Source organism: Clinocottus analis, unplaced genomic scaffold (genome assembly GCF_023055335.1).
Source record: "Clinocottus analis isolate CAN_PGR_092001 unplaced genomic scaffold, fCliAna1.0.p SCAF_312, whole genome shotgun sequence".
NCBI lineage: Eukaryota > Metazoa > Chordata > Actinopteri > Perciformes > Cottidae > Clinocottus > Clinocottus analis.
Window position 1 is genome coordinate 2,844 of NW_027176057.1, and position 14,013 is coordinate 16,856.

At 48.2% G+C, this 14,013-nt stretch overlaps 1 protein-coding gene across 3 annotated transcripts; it reads left to right on the forward strand.

Moving 5' to 3' along the window:
• The first annotated feature begins 363 nt into the window (after positions 1–363).
• On the forward strand, positions 364–9,619 carry LOC137798804 (adapter SH3BGRL-like). 3 transcript variants are annotated; one of them, XR_011079393.1, is made up of 6 exons: positions 364–716; positions 6,063–6,248; positions 7,448–7,528; positions 8,035–8,100; positions 8,302–8,350; positions 8,427–9,619. XR_011079393.1 is itself a non-coding variant. In XM_068595759.1 (5 exons), the coding sequence occupies exons 1-4, from the start codon at positions 672–674 to the stop codon at positions 8,068–8,070; spliced, it is 348 nt and encodes a 115-aa protein (XP_068451860.1). In that variant the 5' UTR covers positions 364–671; the 3' UTR covers positions 8,071–8,105; positions 8,232–8,246. The 3 variants fall into 3 exon arrangements, 2 of the variants coding, with proteins under 2 accessions (XP_068451860.1, XP_068451859.1); XM_068595759.1 differs by lacking the exons at positions 8,302–8,350; positions 8,427–9,619 and adding an exon at positions 8,232–8,246 and having other exon boundaries at positions 8,035–8,105; XM_068595758.1 differs by lacking the exons at positions 8,302–8,350; positions 8,427–9,619 and having other exon boundaries at positions 365–716; positions 8,035–8,225.
• Positions 9,620–14,013: the final 4,394 nt, after the last annotated feature.

Here is a 14,013-nt window from a genome sequence, read left to right on the forward strand (position 1 = left end):
ACAAAAAAAAAAAAAAAAAAAAAAAAACATTCAAAAATCACAGCGTTTGTTTTTTTTATTATTTGCATTGTTTTTGTAACGTGCAATGGCCACGCCCACAATTAAAACCAGGAAACACCTGCAAACCGGTGCACGTGTTGCAGGTGTTGCTATCGAACTGCGGGGCTTTTTTTGTGCAGACAATGGGGGTCGATGCTGAAATATTCAGACAATATCACCCCCCCCCCCCCCCCCCCACGGTGGTGTCTTTGCCATCATAACAGGCCCACATCGCCCCCCCTCCCCTCCCCCCTCCCTCTGCACGCGCGTGAACCCTGTCTCAGTGTGCATGTGTGTGAGAGAGAGAGAGAGAGAGAGAGAGAGAGAGAGAGAGAGAGAGAGAGAGGCGGGGAGGCGGAGGAGGAATGTAAAACCTCCATCCAGTGCCGAGAGCAGCAGCATTTGCGCAGATAGTCTGCGCTGCCTTCGACCGACACACAGCGTTTTTTTTAGCCGGAGAGAGAGGGAGGGAAAGAGAGAGAGAAAGAAGAAGAGAGAGAGGGGGAAGTTCGCTGTTGTTGGTTCTTGTCCCGCTGCCCAGCGATCACCGAGCTGCTGCAGAAAGAGTCTGCAGAGGAGCAGCGCGACGCACCGCCGCGTACCGGGACTCGTGTCAGCGCCAGGGATTTACCATGGTGGTGAAAGTCTACATAGCGTCGTCCTCCGGGTCCACTTCGGTAAGTGATGTGAAGAGAAAAAAAGAAAAATAAGAAGAAGAATTGCATGTGTAAAATGTTTTATTTGTAGGTCTGTGTGATGTGATTCGTTTGCAGCATCCAGCTCATTGTTAGACAATACAACAACAACAAAAAACTGAACTTTTACTGAACTCACTAACTGATGTCCATCCATCTGTCATCCACAATAAACATGCTGACTCATGAATAAACACGCTGCTAGCCTCCTCGAGACTTTGGACGGATATGGAGTCAGTCTCTCTCTCTCTCTCTGTCTCTCTGTCTCTCCCCCCTCCCCTCTTTCACTTTTCACACGCTGGACTGTAGGAGAGAAAGTTTTGAAGGCTGCTCCCGGAGCTCAGCACCTCTCAGTCAGAGGTGTGGTTTCTTTCAGGGTTTCCTGAACTCACAGTGCTGTGTGTTTGTGTGTTGTTGTTGATGTTGCAGCTGAAACCAAGCTCAGACAGGAAACTGCATGAAAAACAGATGAATAAATACAACAAACCCATAAATGTGCGCTTGTGTCGGGGGTCTTGAGTGTTGCCTTCACTGGCCTGGTGGTCCTTCGGCCCAGAGGACCCACCAGGCCTCGTCCTCGCCCCCTTTTTGCTCCACAGTGGAGAGCAACGACGGTGATGCAACTCTCCGAGGCCTCTTTTGTAGACGTGCAGCTGCAGCCCAGGAACACTTGTGCTCTGTTGGGGAATTATCGGAGTTCCCGATTTGTGGGGAATTTGACGTTCACTGTGTCATAAGTGCTCTCAAGCTTCAATTCTGGCTAATCAAATATAGTTTGCTTCCAGCTACTGCACGCGTCTCAGCATTAGCGATTACATTACTAGCAATCGCTCGGTGCTCGGCACAGTCCGGGATGTCACTAAACCGACGTTTCACAGTGTATCGGGATGGAGATGATGCAGATATGAGCAAAGTGACTTCAATTAAAGTGCTGCGGCACGTTTAGGATGCACACAGACGCACATTTCCTTCTCCTTACAGTCTGACGGGACGGCAGCGTCCTGTAAAGCCGGAGTGGCCTGAGTGTCAGATGTCAGGTGATGTCGCTGTGCCGGAGCCAAAAGATACATTACCTCGCATCGATCTGTCTTTAGTGGAGTCTGCTTTGAACGAGCGGGCGAGCGCATGTCCTCTTAAAGGATGCGCGACCTCTCGGCCTCCTGTTGGAGTTGGACGGCCGACGGCGGCGTTGCCGTCAGAAGCAAAGGGCCACAAACACATTATGTCTGCTCTTATCTTGACCGCCTCTGCTATGGTGACCAATTTAGATAGTCTCCTTTTTAATTCAACACAAAGGCAGTCCAGTGAACTAGAGCGGAGCCGCCCAGCGAACCAAACTGTGGTCCAAAGACTCGGCGTGCACTTCTATTTGCATCGGTAACTGCAAAACAATGTGATTGCATTCCTTCCTTCCTCTATCCGGCCGTGTCTGCCGCCGCCGCTGCATGAATCACGGCAGTCTGGAGATGCGAGTGGAGCCACGGCCAAAACGGAGACACTGGTAGGAGTGTTTAAAAAAAGAAAAAAGCTAAGTTTAAAGCCTTTGCTCCACTGAGGAAGCGATTGCAGGTCAGAGAGAGAAGAGAGAAAGTGGGGGACGTATCAGATACAGCGCTCTTCAGTCAGCATTATACACACGGATGTATTTCCTTCAGACGTAAAGTTCTGTCCCATGTCGGTGCACATTTATAGAAATGAATGCAAATGGGTTTCCATGCAGAAAATGATCCATATAACGGACCAAAGTTCCACGTGAGCGGTTCTGTGTGGCGCCCGCAGGCCCGCGGCGTGTCTTTAAGCTCTGGTGGAGCGAACGACCTCAAAGGTCAGACCGGGAACAGACTGCGTTGTGGAAACGACAGACAATGACGAACTTAGGCGGCATCTCCCGTCTGCATGAATGGTTTCGTGTGTGTGTGTGTGTGTCCATTGGCTACTCCCTTGTGGAGGGTGGTATCCCTGCAAACCGATCGCGGGGATGACATCATCGTCCTCCCGCCCCCGCTAATGAGAAGCGGCACGTTTGAGTCGCCCGAAGCTGCGAGGGCCCCCAGAGAGCTCCGTACCTATGACCTCATGTTAAACAACACGAGGAACAAATACATTGTCGGGTTATTCGTGCGGTATAGTTGAGAGGATATCGTCCCACTTGTACTCGTTTGACCGGTTCCTTTAGTTCACACTCAGCGAGGCCACATTTGGATAACAAACTAATCGTATCACCTTTTGAGAAATCCTCGCATGCAAAGTCACACCTGTAGCAGTGCTCATAATCTACTGCAACTGTGGACGGAGCTAAAAACACGTTGGGCGGCCGTTCAGCACGTTTACCGCCCCGTTTCCCTTCTTGCACAGCAGCCACACTGTTATGCAATTTCCTCATTGCCACCATAAAGGCGCTGGGCGTCCCACTTCTTCTCCTTCCGCTGTAGGTTTGACATTAAGGCCTGAAGGTCAGGCTCCGGTTGGGGCGGCCGCGACAATCGCCTGTCTGTGTTATGAAAAATAAAAAAAAGGTTATTTTCCGGCCTTTTGCTTTTGGCCGTCGTTCCACCTTTTCGGGGCCAAGAGCAGCAATGCAAAACGATGACGTAATGCTGACTGAGCTGAAGATTGTGTGGAAGCTACTGTTGCTGCTGAAAGTCCACCGAGCGTCCAATCGAGAGCTAACGAACAAACACACAGAGCCCGGAGGTTTTATCGGTGTTTCCTTTCAACGGGCCTTTAGAAAGTGTCATTCGCTCTCTGGGAAGAAAGCTCGACTCGTCTTTTTCCCTTTCAACATGCGAGTCGACGCAACTGATTGAATCCATTTCCACCGCATTGATCCGAGCCTCGTGTGTGTGTGTGTGTGTGTGTGTGTGTTTATAGATACAAGCCCTCCGATCAATGGCTGCCAGTTGTCTGGCTGCTGTTAACGCCAGAGTCCCGCTTTAGTTTTTCAGGGATCGATTAGCTCTGGATCGGATCGATCGGCTCTCAATCTCACGGCCCTGACGCAACTCTCGCATGATGATGATGATGATGATGTGCAATGTAAACCAAAGAGCATATTCAACAGCTGACCTCTCCACATCAGGGTTTTATGACCAACAATAGATCCCTTTGTTTCCTCAACATGCATCGTAGGCCTACAATCTATTACTTCTTATTTTCAATAGTTCCTAAATGCACTTCTGCTCATCTCAGACTTTTTACGAACACACTGAGTCACCTAACGACCGCTGCACTTCCTCCCTGGGTGTGGACTTTCTTGGAAAATATGATAACACATAGGTGGAGTAACAAGTCGGCGCTTATTTAAAATTGGTGTCCGTGTGCATGAAACAAGTGTCGTTTATTCTGCACTTCCTGCATTGGAGTAAACTCAGTAAAATGACCAATTAAGATCGGCGAAGTTATCAGGATTCCTCCTCTTTAGAAAACGAATGCCTGCACGCAATTTTAGTGTTTCAGCCTGATGGCAGACGCTAACCCCAGGAGGATTCATCCTATGTGGACCATGAATGTCTGTTCGTTTTTTGGGATATTTCAGTCTGCGATGCCAAAACACAGAAGAGTTACTGCCTGCCTCCACGTCTAGACAAAACAAACCACCCAGAGACGACGTCTCGCGTGCTTTTTTGCATTTTATTTGCCTCTCCGGCAGTTTATATTTTGCATGCAAAGGCTGGCGACGTCTGCATCGCGAGAGAAAGCAGACATTAGGGAAATCCAAACTCTGCCGGCTGACTGTCTGCAGGTCTGACTCGCTCTCTTGTCTGCTTTATGGGCAGTAATCCTCTGTGATTGCAGAGAGACAGATAATGGAGCGATAGGGCAAACGGGATAAGAGCAGTTGTTTATTAGTGCAACCCGAAGGCGGGGTCCGTGGGTTTAACTCCATTTTAAAGTCACCAGGAGCTCCGCTAATGACCGAAAAAGGGGGCGAAGCCGGGAACTCTCCCTGTGCAATTAGAGTTTGGGGGGCAGATGGCACGAGGCCAGTCTGCCCTACAAATTAATTTCACTTGGCAGCCTCACAATGCAGGCTTCCTGGGTGACGGCCAGAGTCCACCAAAGGGAAAGGAGAAAAGAGAGAGAAAGTGGATTCCTGTGCTCAGCTCGCCGCTCGGATGGAGTTCGTTTTTACTCAAACTAATGTGTGCGATAGTAAAAAAAGGAGAACGAGCAGGCGGCGCGGGTTCCTCCATCAGACGGAGGGTTGCTCATGTCGTTCCGCTCGGTTGCGTCGTCCCACGCTGGTCTTTAGGACTTTGGCCTCGGGGGCGCAACTGCCACTCGGTCCGGGCGGCACGGCGGCTGATCTGCCGGCAATGTCGGCGCCCTCGTTTTCCATGCCCCCGTGTTGTTGTTTCAGCAGATTGGCCGAAAGACAACAACAAAAATCCACCTGTCTGGTCTGAACACCGTGAATTTGATTGTGTGTGAGTGTGTGTGTGTCTGTGTCTGTGCAACTGAGGCTGGATGTGTGTGTGTTGTGTGTGTGTGTGTCTCCTTGCAGCAGGCCTTATTTGGCTCGTGTTTGACCAGTAACCTCGTCTCCAGTCCCAGAGGAGCTCTGGTTTCCGTCCGGCCTTGTAGGGCCATCTTCCCTCTCACACCCACTGAGCCCTCATTGGGCCACAATTTCACACAGACACACACACACACACATCCGTATAGATGGAGGCAGAAGCAGGAACCACACATTTCTGTCCTCTCTGTAGCTTCTTTATCACCTCGCTGTGTGCGACACAGTTGCCAGCGCTCTGTGGAAGAGAAGAGATCCCTCAGGGTGTCGTTCTTGCTTCCACTTAGAAGCTTTTTGCATAAATCAGGAAGAGGCTATTTTTAAAAAGAGTCATAAATGTGACAGGTGTTAGGTGTGGTGCCTTTTTTCAAAAAACAATCACATCTACATACCAGATAGTGAGACAGACGGCGTCTCCCGTGTGTGTGTGTGTGTGGGGGGGGAACATGCTCACTTTATTGTATAAAAATGTCAGGCTTTGATAATTTGTCAAATTAAAAAAAGTAAGCAAAGTGTCACAAATGCTTTTTTGAAGTGTCTCTCCGTTTGAAACGGAGTGCGGAGGACGACAGGAGTCCGGTCTCGGGAGTCGCTTCCTGGCAGACGAGACGCCCGAGTTCGCCCTCTTCGGCGCGCTCGTCGCGCGGCTTCGCTCGGCTTGTCAGCCAGCGAGCGGTAACTTAGTAACGGAGATCTCGGTGGCGTGAAAGAGACTCGACGGCGGCACGGTGAACCCCGAGGCCCTTATGTTTCCTCGTGAGGCTGAGAGCTAACACGCGTCCAACTGTCTACTTCCTCTCATCCACCGCACGCAGATTAAGAAGCAGCAGCAGGACGTGATGGGCTTCCTGGCAGCCAATAAGATCGCCTTCGAGGAGTGCGACATCGCGGCCAACGAGGGCAACAGGAAGTGGATGAGGGAGAACGTCCCGGAGGAGTCCAGGCCGACCACGGGGAACCCGCTGCCCCCGCAGATATTCAACGACAGCAAGTATTGCGGGGTGAGCCACGAGAGTCATTGCCACCAGCTCTCATGTGTGTCTTTTTTCTTTTCCAGCAAAAAAAACAAAGATGAATCCACCGTGCAACTTCAGGAGACTAGACCGAGAAAATGAGTGGCTAGTGGAAGCCAAAGGGCCGTAGGAGGAGATGTAAAGATAGCTAAAAGGAGACTGGATGCTGGAATTAACAGGTGGACAGAATCAGCAAATTGTTGATCGAAACAAACACATCAGCTATGAGTATGAAATCAACCATAAACGTATGCAGTATTCAAAGTAAATCTATGAATCTTCGACTGTTTATAATCAGTCGAAGATCAATATCACAACTATATCTGTCCATTTAATGTGAAGGCGGAGCTACTGAGCTTAGCTTAGCTTAGCATAATGACTGGAAATGGAGGGAAACAGCTAGCTTGACAAATCTGACAAAAGCCCAGATTATATCAGAAGTAAAAAAAAAGCGACATATCTAATATATGCACATAACCCCTTGATATACTGCAAAAAAAACGTCACTTGTGTGGATTAAATGAACGTGATGTGAAGTGTTTTCTAATGAGCTTTAGAGCAGCTGTTAGGCAGATTTATTTCCCTTTGCTCAGAGCTCAAACTGTCACCTCGTATTTAACGGACACGACTGGTATTGATCACCTCATCTGACTCTCGGGAGAAAGTCAATAAGCGCTTTTTTCTTCTTCTTAAAATGTCAGACTATTCCTTTAAACATCCGTGCGTGGAGGTGACATTTCTAAAAGCTAAACGCCGCGACCTCTCCGGCGTTAGCGGGCGCTAGCTCGCTCCCGTCAGACGGACACGGAGGCCTCTAAAGCCTTCAGTCGGACGGCAGGAAGTGAGGCCGGATTGAATGTCACAAACAAAGACAACAGCGTTTCACGGGAAAAAACATGTTTGTGTGTGTGCGGGAGCGAAAACAAAGGAATGAGAAGGAGCGAGGGATCAAGAATGAGAGAGTGTAAAGCGGGTGAATGTGTTTGCTTGTGGGTTGCAGACACAATGCCCTCCTATCAGATGGCCTAGCGAAGCCTTTCCCTGGACAAATACCTCCGCCCCCCTGACTCGGGATCGTCGCCCTCGGGGAGGGCGGCCGATCCCATCTCTGTTTCGCGTTATCGTTCCTCAGGTTGGAGTCGATCAATCTCTCTCTCTCTCTTTCTCTGTCTCTCTCTCTCTCGCAGAACTACGAGGCCTTCTTCGACGCCAGAGAGGACAACGCCGTGTACGCCTTCCTGGGTCTGACCGCTCCCCCCGGCTCCAAGGTATGAAAAAACCCAACGAACGCTCTGATCCATCTCGTCCCTTCTGCTGCGTTCCTGCCGCCACATTTCCTGTAACGCCTAAAAATACATATTTACCCTCACGGCGTGGTGTCTTTACAGAAACACACTTATTACATAATACATCTGTTCCTGATATCCGTCCACCCGAGCAGGCCTCTTCTCCTTCTCCTCTTCTTCCTCTTCTTCTTCTTCTTTCTCTCTCCTTCCTGCACTCTGGCGCCTCCTCTGTGCCGCCACCGGCGCTGCAGGGAGGTGTGCCAGTTCCCATAGAAACAGGGGGGTTTTCCTGTGTGCCGTGGCAGTAGATAGATAAACCATTATCCTCCATTTTAATGTAGCGCTCTCTCTCTCTTTCCCTTCTCTCTCTCTCTCTCTCTCTCTCTCTCTCTCTCTCTCTCTCTCTCTCTCTCTCTCTCTCTCTCTCTCTCTCTCTCTCTCTCTCTCTCTCTCTCTCCCTCTTTTCTCCCCCATCTTTCTCTCTGCAGGAGGCCGAGGCTCTGGCGAAGAAAGCACAGCAGTAGCAGCTTCAACAGCGTTTTCTACCTGAGACCCTGAACCGAGACCCTGAACCCAGACCTGAACCCAGACCTGAACCCAGACCTGAACCCAGACCTGAACCCCAGACCTGAACCCCAGACCTGAAGCCCAGACCTGAACCTAGACCTGAAGCCCCGACCTGAACCCCAGACCTGAACCCAGACCTGAACCCCAGACCTGAGCCCAGACCTGAACCCCAGACCTGAACCCCAGACCTGAACCCAGACCTGAACCCAGACCTGAACCCAGACCTGAAGCCCAGACCTGAGCCTAGACCTGAAGCCCAGACCTGAACCCCAAAGCTGAACCCCAAAGCTGAACCCCAAAGCTGAACCTAGACCTGAAGCCCAGACCTGAAGCCCAGACCTGAAGCCCGGACCTGAACCTAGACCTGAAGCCCAGACCTGAACCCCAGACCTGAACCCCAGACCTGAACCCACACTTGAACCCCAGACCTGAACCCCAGACCTGAACCTAGACCTGAACCTAGACCTGAACCTAGACCTGAACCTAGACCTGAAGCCCAGACCTGAAGCCCAGACCTGAAGCCCAGACCTGAAGCCCAGACCTGAAGCCCGGACCTGAACCTAGACCTGAACCCCAGACCTGAACCCCAGACCTGAACCCACACTTGAACCCCAGACCTGAACCCCAGACCTGAACCCCAGACCTGAACCCAGACCTGAACCTAGACCTGAAGCCCAGACCTGAACCCCAGACCTGAACCCCAGACCTGAACCCCAGACCTGAACCCCAGACCTGAACCCCAGACCTGAACCCCAGACCTGAACCCCAGACCTGAAGCCAGGTGGACCAAGAACAGATCCAGGATGAAAACAAGCACCATTTCACTCGGCTTCTTAATATGTGATGTTTTTTTCCTCGCCCTGTCTCTCTTATTTTTCCTCTTCTATTAATCTGTGTTCAGCTGTGCCTTGTCAGCTGTAGTGAAAAAGAGGTGCTGAAGCAGAGCATTATGGGTATTTTCAAACAGCTCCTGCCTCCTCTCATTAACCTCAGCCCCCCCTCCCCCCCCCCGGCCTCACGACATGTCAATCAACCACGAGCACGACTGCGTAGGACATCGGACATCAATGTAGACGCACTTTGAAAAGTCGTTCCACAGATTCGTCATTTGTCCGACGGGACGTCATCCAGAAAATACACAATCCTCATTAATGTCACTCGACGGGTTCAATTAGAACGAGTCTCTCCTGCCAAGCACGCCATCGCCAAACCTGCAGCACCCGATCGCATCCTTTTTATTTACTTCATACGGTCTTAATGCTGTTTTTTAACCGCAAACCTTTTTTCTACAAGATGATGTATGTTTAAAAAAAAAAAAAAAAAGTATAACACATCCCCAAATTACAGGTCCTGCATACACGTTGGGATGTGACTTTTTTTTATTTTTTTTATTTGCCGTTTGTGTTTTTTTGGGGCGTTGGATCGCTGTTTGGTTTCGCCGTCAGCGTCCTGTTGCACGTTGTGTTGGTGATCCGGTTGTTACACAATGGTTAAAATAAAAAATAAGACTGCAAATAAAACCTGACTGTGTTTTTTTTGTGTAAAATAAGTTTCTATAGTGCCAAAGTCCAACACATCTGCCTCCCTGTAAGATATTCTATGTGCGATTAACGAGTTACAGCTGGTGTCGGTGACTTCGATGTCTTTAAAAGTGTCAACGTTGGGAAGTAGAGAGCAGGATTTATTCATTGATAAACACCAGATATTCCCCACAATGTTATCCAACCACTCAAAGTGCTTCCCAGCTGTTTATAGGTCTTGTTTTTACAAATAATTGTGTTTACTCCCCCACATTTCAGTGAAACAGCATGATTATTTAACCTCCCTTCCTTTTTGCGACCGCTGCATCTTTTCAGATGAATATTTACACATAAAATAACACAATGAGTTCATGAGTGAATAAAGAATACAATAGCAGCACCTCTACACCAATCACAGCTCCTCGTGTCACAGGATCTTTAAAAACACTGAAGATGATAATTCTGAAAGGGAAAGACATCAAATTCATTGCTCATGAAGTGAATAAGCGCTGCGGCTCTGGTGGATTGCTCTACTTATTGTGTTGTATTGATCTTTTGGGCGGTCCAGCGCCTCTCCCACTGAGGTTTTTGGGACGCACACACACGAGTACTCAAATGTCTTGATGATTAAACTGGTGGTCTCTGATGTTTTTCTCTTAAACACTTACACGTTAACGACATGAAACAACCACAAACACCGAGGTTTCCTCTCCAAAACCGCTCAGCTGCTTTCATTTGAACTCTAATACTTCACAAAATAGCAAAGGTATGTTTTCTATAACATTATGTACACACTTGTGCATCAGTATGAACACTATAATAATGTTACATATCATAAGATATCAGTCACAGGGCCTTTACTCTCTGATAATACTTCTGTAGATTAAAGCAGAACTTTTATGTATATTTTGAGTTGTGTTGGTTCTTTTACTTTAGTTTTCTCCGCTCGTGTATAAATGCTCTTTTCACTGTGATTTTCAGTAAATGATTGATAAAGGAAGTGCGTGCCGTGGGTGGAGGGGCCGCTTCTCATTTGCAGAAGTGAAACAAGTTCATAGAGCTTAACAACAACGTTCACAATGACGCTTTGGGGCCATTTGCACTCACGAGCGACACTCGTGAAGGAGAGGAAAGTCGAGTGAAAAAGGAGACAGGAAAGCAGAGGGCCGTCGTGCTGCCATGTTGGCCGAAGGTTTCCTCAGCGTGCTGTCTTACAGCGAGGAGAGACAGCTCGCCTCTGCTGCCAAGCGGACGCCACACGCCCGCCGTGCGGATCACTTCAACCGCCATCTCTCCGACTCCGACTCGAACCCCGCAGACCTCCAGACAGATTCATCCAAAGCAGGTAAAGCACATGAGAACCACCTGATGTTGAACTTTCCAAGCTGCTGCTGGTTTGCTTCTCTTGCTTCCCTTTAACGGAAACGTTTTTTTGTCAGATATGATCTTTCTTTATGCTTTCGCTTCTAATAGCAAAAGCAACAATCTAATTGCCAGTTTACTTTCTGTTATCAGGTCCAAACCAGATGGAGCTAGACTGCGCCCGATGCCAGGGGCTGAAAGTGGCGCCTGAAGGACCCGAGGGCCCCATAGGCCGGTTGATCCCCGGGGGCCTCAACCTGGACCCAGACTTTATAGTTTGTTTGGACAACTGCAGCCTCCTGGAGCAGTATTCAGACCTGCAGGTGGCCACCATCCCCCAGCACGCTCTTTACACGCCCGTCCCTGAATCCTGCCGTCAGCCGGAGTGGGCCGCCCTTCAGGGGCCGCGAGGCGAGCCCGTCTCCATACCGGACCAGGGTTATCTGGCTATGGGGCCCAGTGTGAACAACAGCCTGGATCTGCCCGGGTCCGGGTTGGGGCCGATGTCTAACTCGGTGCTGAACGGGCTGCTGGAGAAGCAGCTGGAGGAGGTGTACATGCAGCACCTGACCGACAACTTGGCTCGATGCAACTCCCACCTGGGCAACAGCCTCCTGCACGGCCTGGTGCCTCCGCCGCAGCCCGGCCGAGGGCAGCCTCGGGGGCCGGACTCGCTGGAGGCCGCCAGTCTGGATCCGGGCTCAGGAGGAGGCAAGAGGGTCAGTTATCTGAGCACCCAGAACCTGGGTCCCTGCTCGTCCAACTTCAGCTCTCCTGTTCTGAGGATTTCGGAGGCTGAAGATACTCATCAGCAATGAGGGCAACGGGGCAAACGTATCACATGTGACGCTGTGCTCTGGCTCTTTTGCTTCCTGCACTGCGTTGACTCTGAGGGATCACATACCCACATGCAGTCGGGGTGGGGAAACAAGTGCAATGCAGTAGACGGATGTAATATTTTAATTTTGTTTACCTATATTTACACAATGTCTTTGTTTTCTTGCTTGGTGAAGTGACACTTCAAATGTTCCTGCTCTCATGTGCCATCTGCTGTTTGGTTTAGGAACTGCACCGTGATGTATTAACCTGATAAACATGTGCATTCATTGTATTGATATTATACATGTGTTTGTGCAAGGTATTTGTTATTTTAAAGCAAAAGAATGCCTTTTAAATAGAGATGTATCCAAGTGTCTAAGTAAAGTAAAATATAACTTCAATCAACAAACAAGTTGTCATTTTTTAAGTCTGCTCTTGTTATTTGCTGGTAATTCAACAATGTCAAGTGTCAATAATGTAGATATATATATATAAAATATATTAAGTGTGTTGATCTTGTGCGATTACTTTGATGTGAGGAAATTAAGGCAATCATTTGAAACTATTACATATTTTTTATTGTATGCCTCCAAATCAGTGAAGACAAACTCAAAATTAGACTTTGAAACTTTCACAGTTTACTATGTTAAGCTGTGCAGAGAGCAGAGACAAAAGTACTTTATTACTCAGGATTGTGGTTATATGATGCATGAAGGCCTCCCGGCAGCCCATGACAGATAAACCTCGAGGTACATTACATTAAATCACAATATAGAGATGAAAGACGACCTCTGACGCTCTCTTTTCAATGGACCAACTCCAAACAAACTTGACGATATACAATCTCTTGATGCTCTGAAATTCTAAATTAGGACGACAGTTGTTCCCGTGTGTGTACGCTAACGCTAACCTCACTGCCAGGTATAATCACAATAGCATTAAAAATCAATTCTGAGTGAGGGTTTTATGTTTCCCTTCAACGTGAGAGGCAATATGATGAGGAAAGTGTATTTGAATATCTGTCTGTCTGTCTGTCTGTCTGTCTGTCTGTCTGTCTGTCTATCTATCTATCTATCTATCTATCTACATTCATACAGCCTCGATCTAATAGCATTTAGCTTCTTTTTGTATACTGCAAATATCTCAGCTGTAACCCAGCTGAACAAAACAAGTTAAAATAGGAATTAATTAAGTTGTAAACAATTAAAATACTGACTTAAGTTCAAACTTCCATCCACGTTAGCTGGAAGTAGTTGTTACCGATGTTGAGAAACCGCAGGAACGAAGTGGAATCAGTTATTGAAGTCGAGCCGAACAGTTTGACTTCATCTGAATTGGTTTAGCTAACGTGTAAGCTAACGTTAGCTTCTCAGTTGTCGTTAGCTAGTTTTGTTGCGTTTCTTCACAATGTTATTTCTGTTTATCGCCTAGCTCACGTATTACTTTGTTTTAGCGCAGAGGTCTAATTTTGCATCAAATTGTGTTGTATTGGAAGAAACTTGTCAACAAACAATCGTGAAATAGTCGATCGCCAAAGGTGACAAACAAAACAAGCCGCGTCGCTCTGTAGTGACGGTGAGCGCAGCGCGCCGAGAGAGCGGCAGAGGCCTTGAACGTGATACTACACATAAAATATTACTTCGTTTTCTTCTACTAAAAATGTCTGTGTTGTCTGTTTGATATTTAAATTAAAACTGTACAGTTAGAACAGTTTAAATTATTGTAATTGCAACTTTAAACAAGACACACAAAACCAGATTAACGACCCCAAAACACCACGTCTAAATTCCTGTTGTTGCACTAGTAATAAAGAAAACAGGAGAAAAGACATTCAACTAAGAGCTGATCTGCCTCTTGCAATAGAAAGTGAACCTCACATAAAAGAGCGAGTCGAGCCAGCGCTCTGTTTGCTTTGCAGAGGGTTTGAGAAACGGAGACCCGGCCGGTTCTGATTGAAACTCCTCAGCGTCCGGACCTCCGACTGAGCCGAAGGAAAGCAGGAAGCACTTCCACCTTGGACAAAGCTGTCAATTCAGCACACAGCTTCGGGTTTGAATGTTAAGAAGTGAGCTGCAGGCCTATTATTAACAGTTCACTGTGACACAGCGAACAAATTAAAACAGAATATAATAACACCGTCACCGTATGAAGAACAATGTGCACACGATTTACTCAGGTTTAAGGCCTTTACAGGAGTAG

Excerpts from the sequence above, each read along its gene's own strand:
- LOC137798804 (XM_068595759.1), top strand. The coding sequence starts at position 672 with ATGGTGGTGAAAGTCTACATAGCGTCGTCCTCCGGGTCCACTTCG. Across the intron at positions 717-6,062 it reads CGTCCTCCGGGTCCACTTCG|ATTAAGAAGCAGCAGCAGGA; the intron begins GTAAGTGATGTG and ends CACCGCACGCAG. Across the intron at positions 7,529-8,034 it reads CCGCTCCCCCCGGCTCCAAG|GAGGCCGAGGCTCTGGCGAA; the intron begins GTATGAAAAAAC and ends TTCTCTCTGCAG.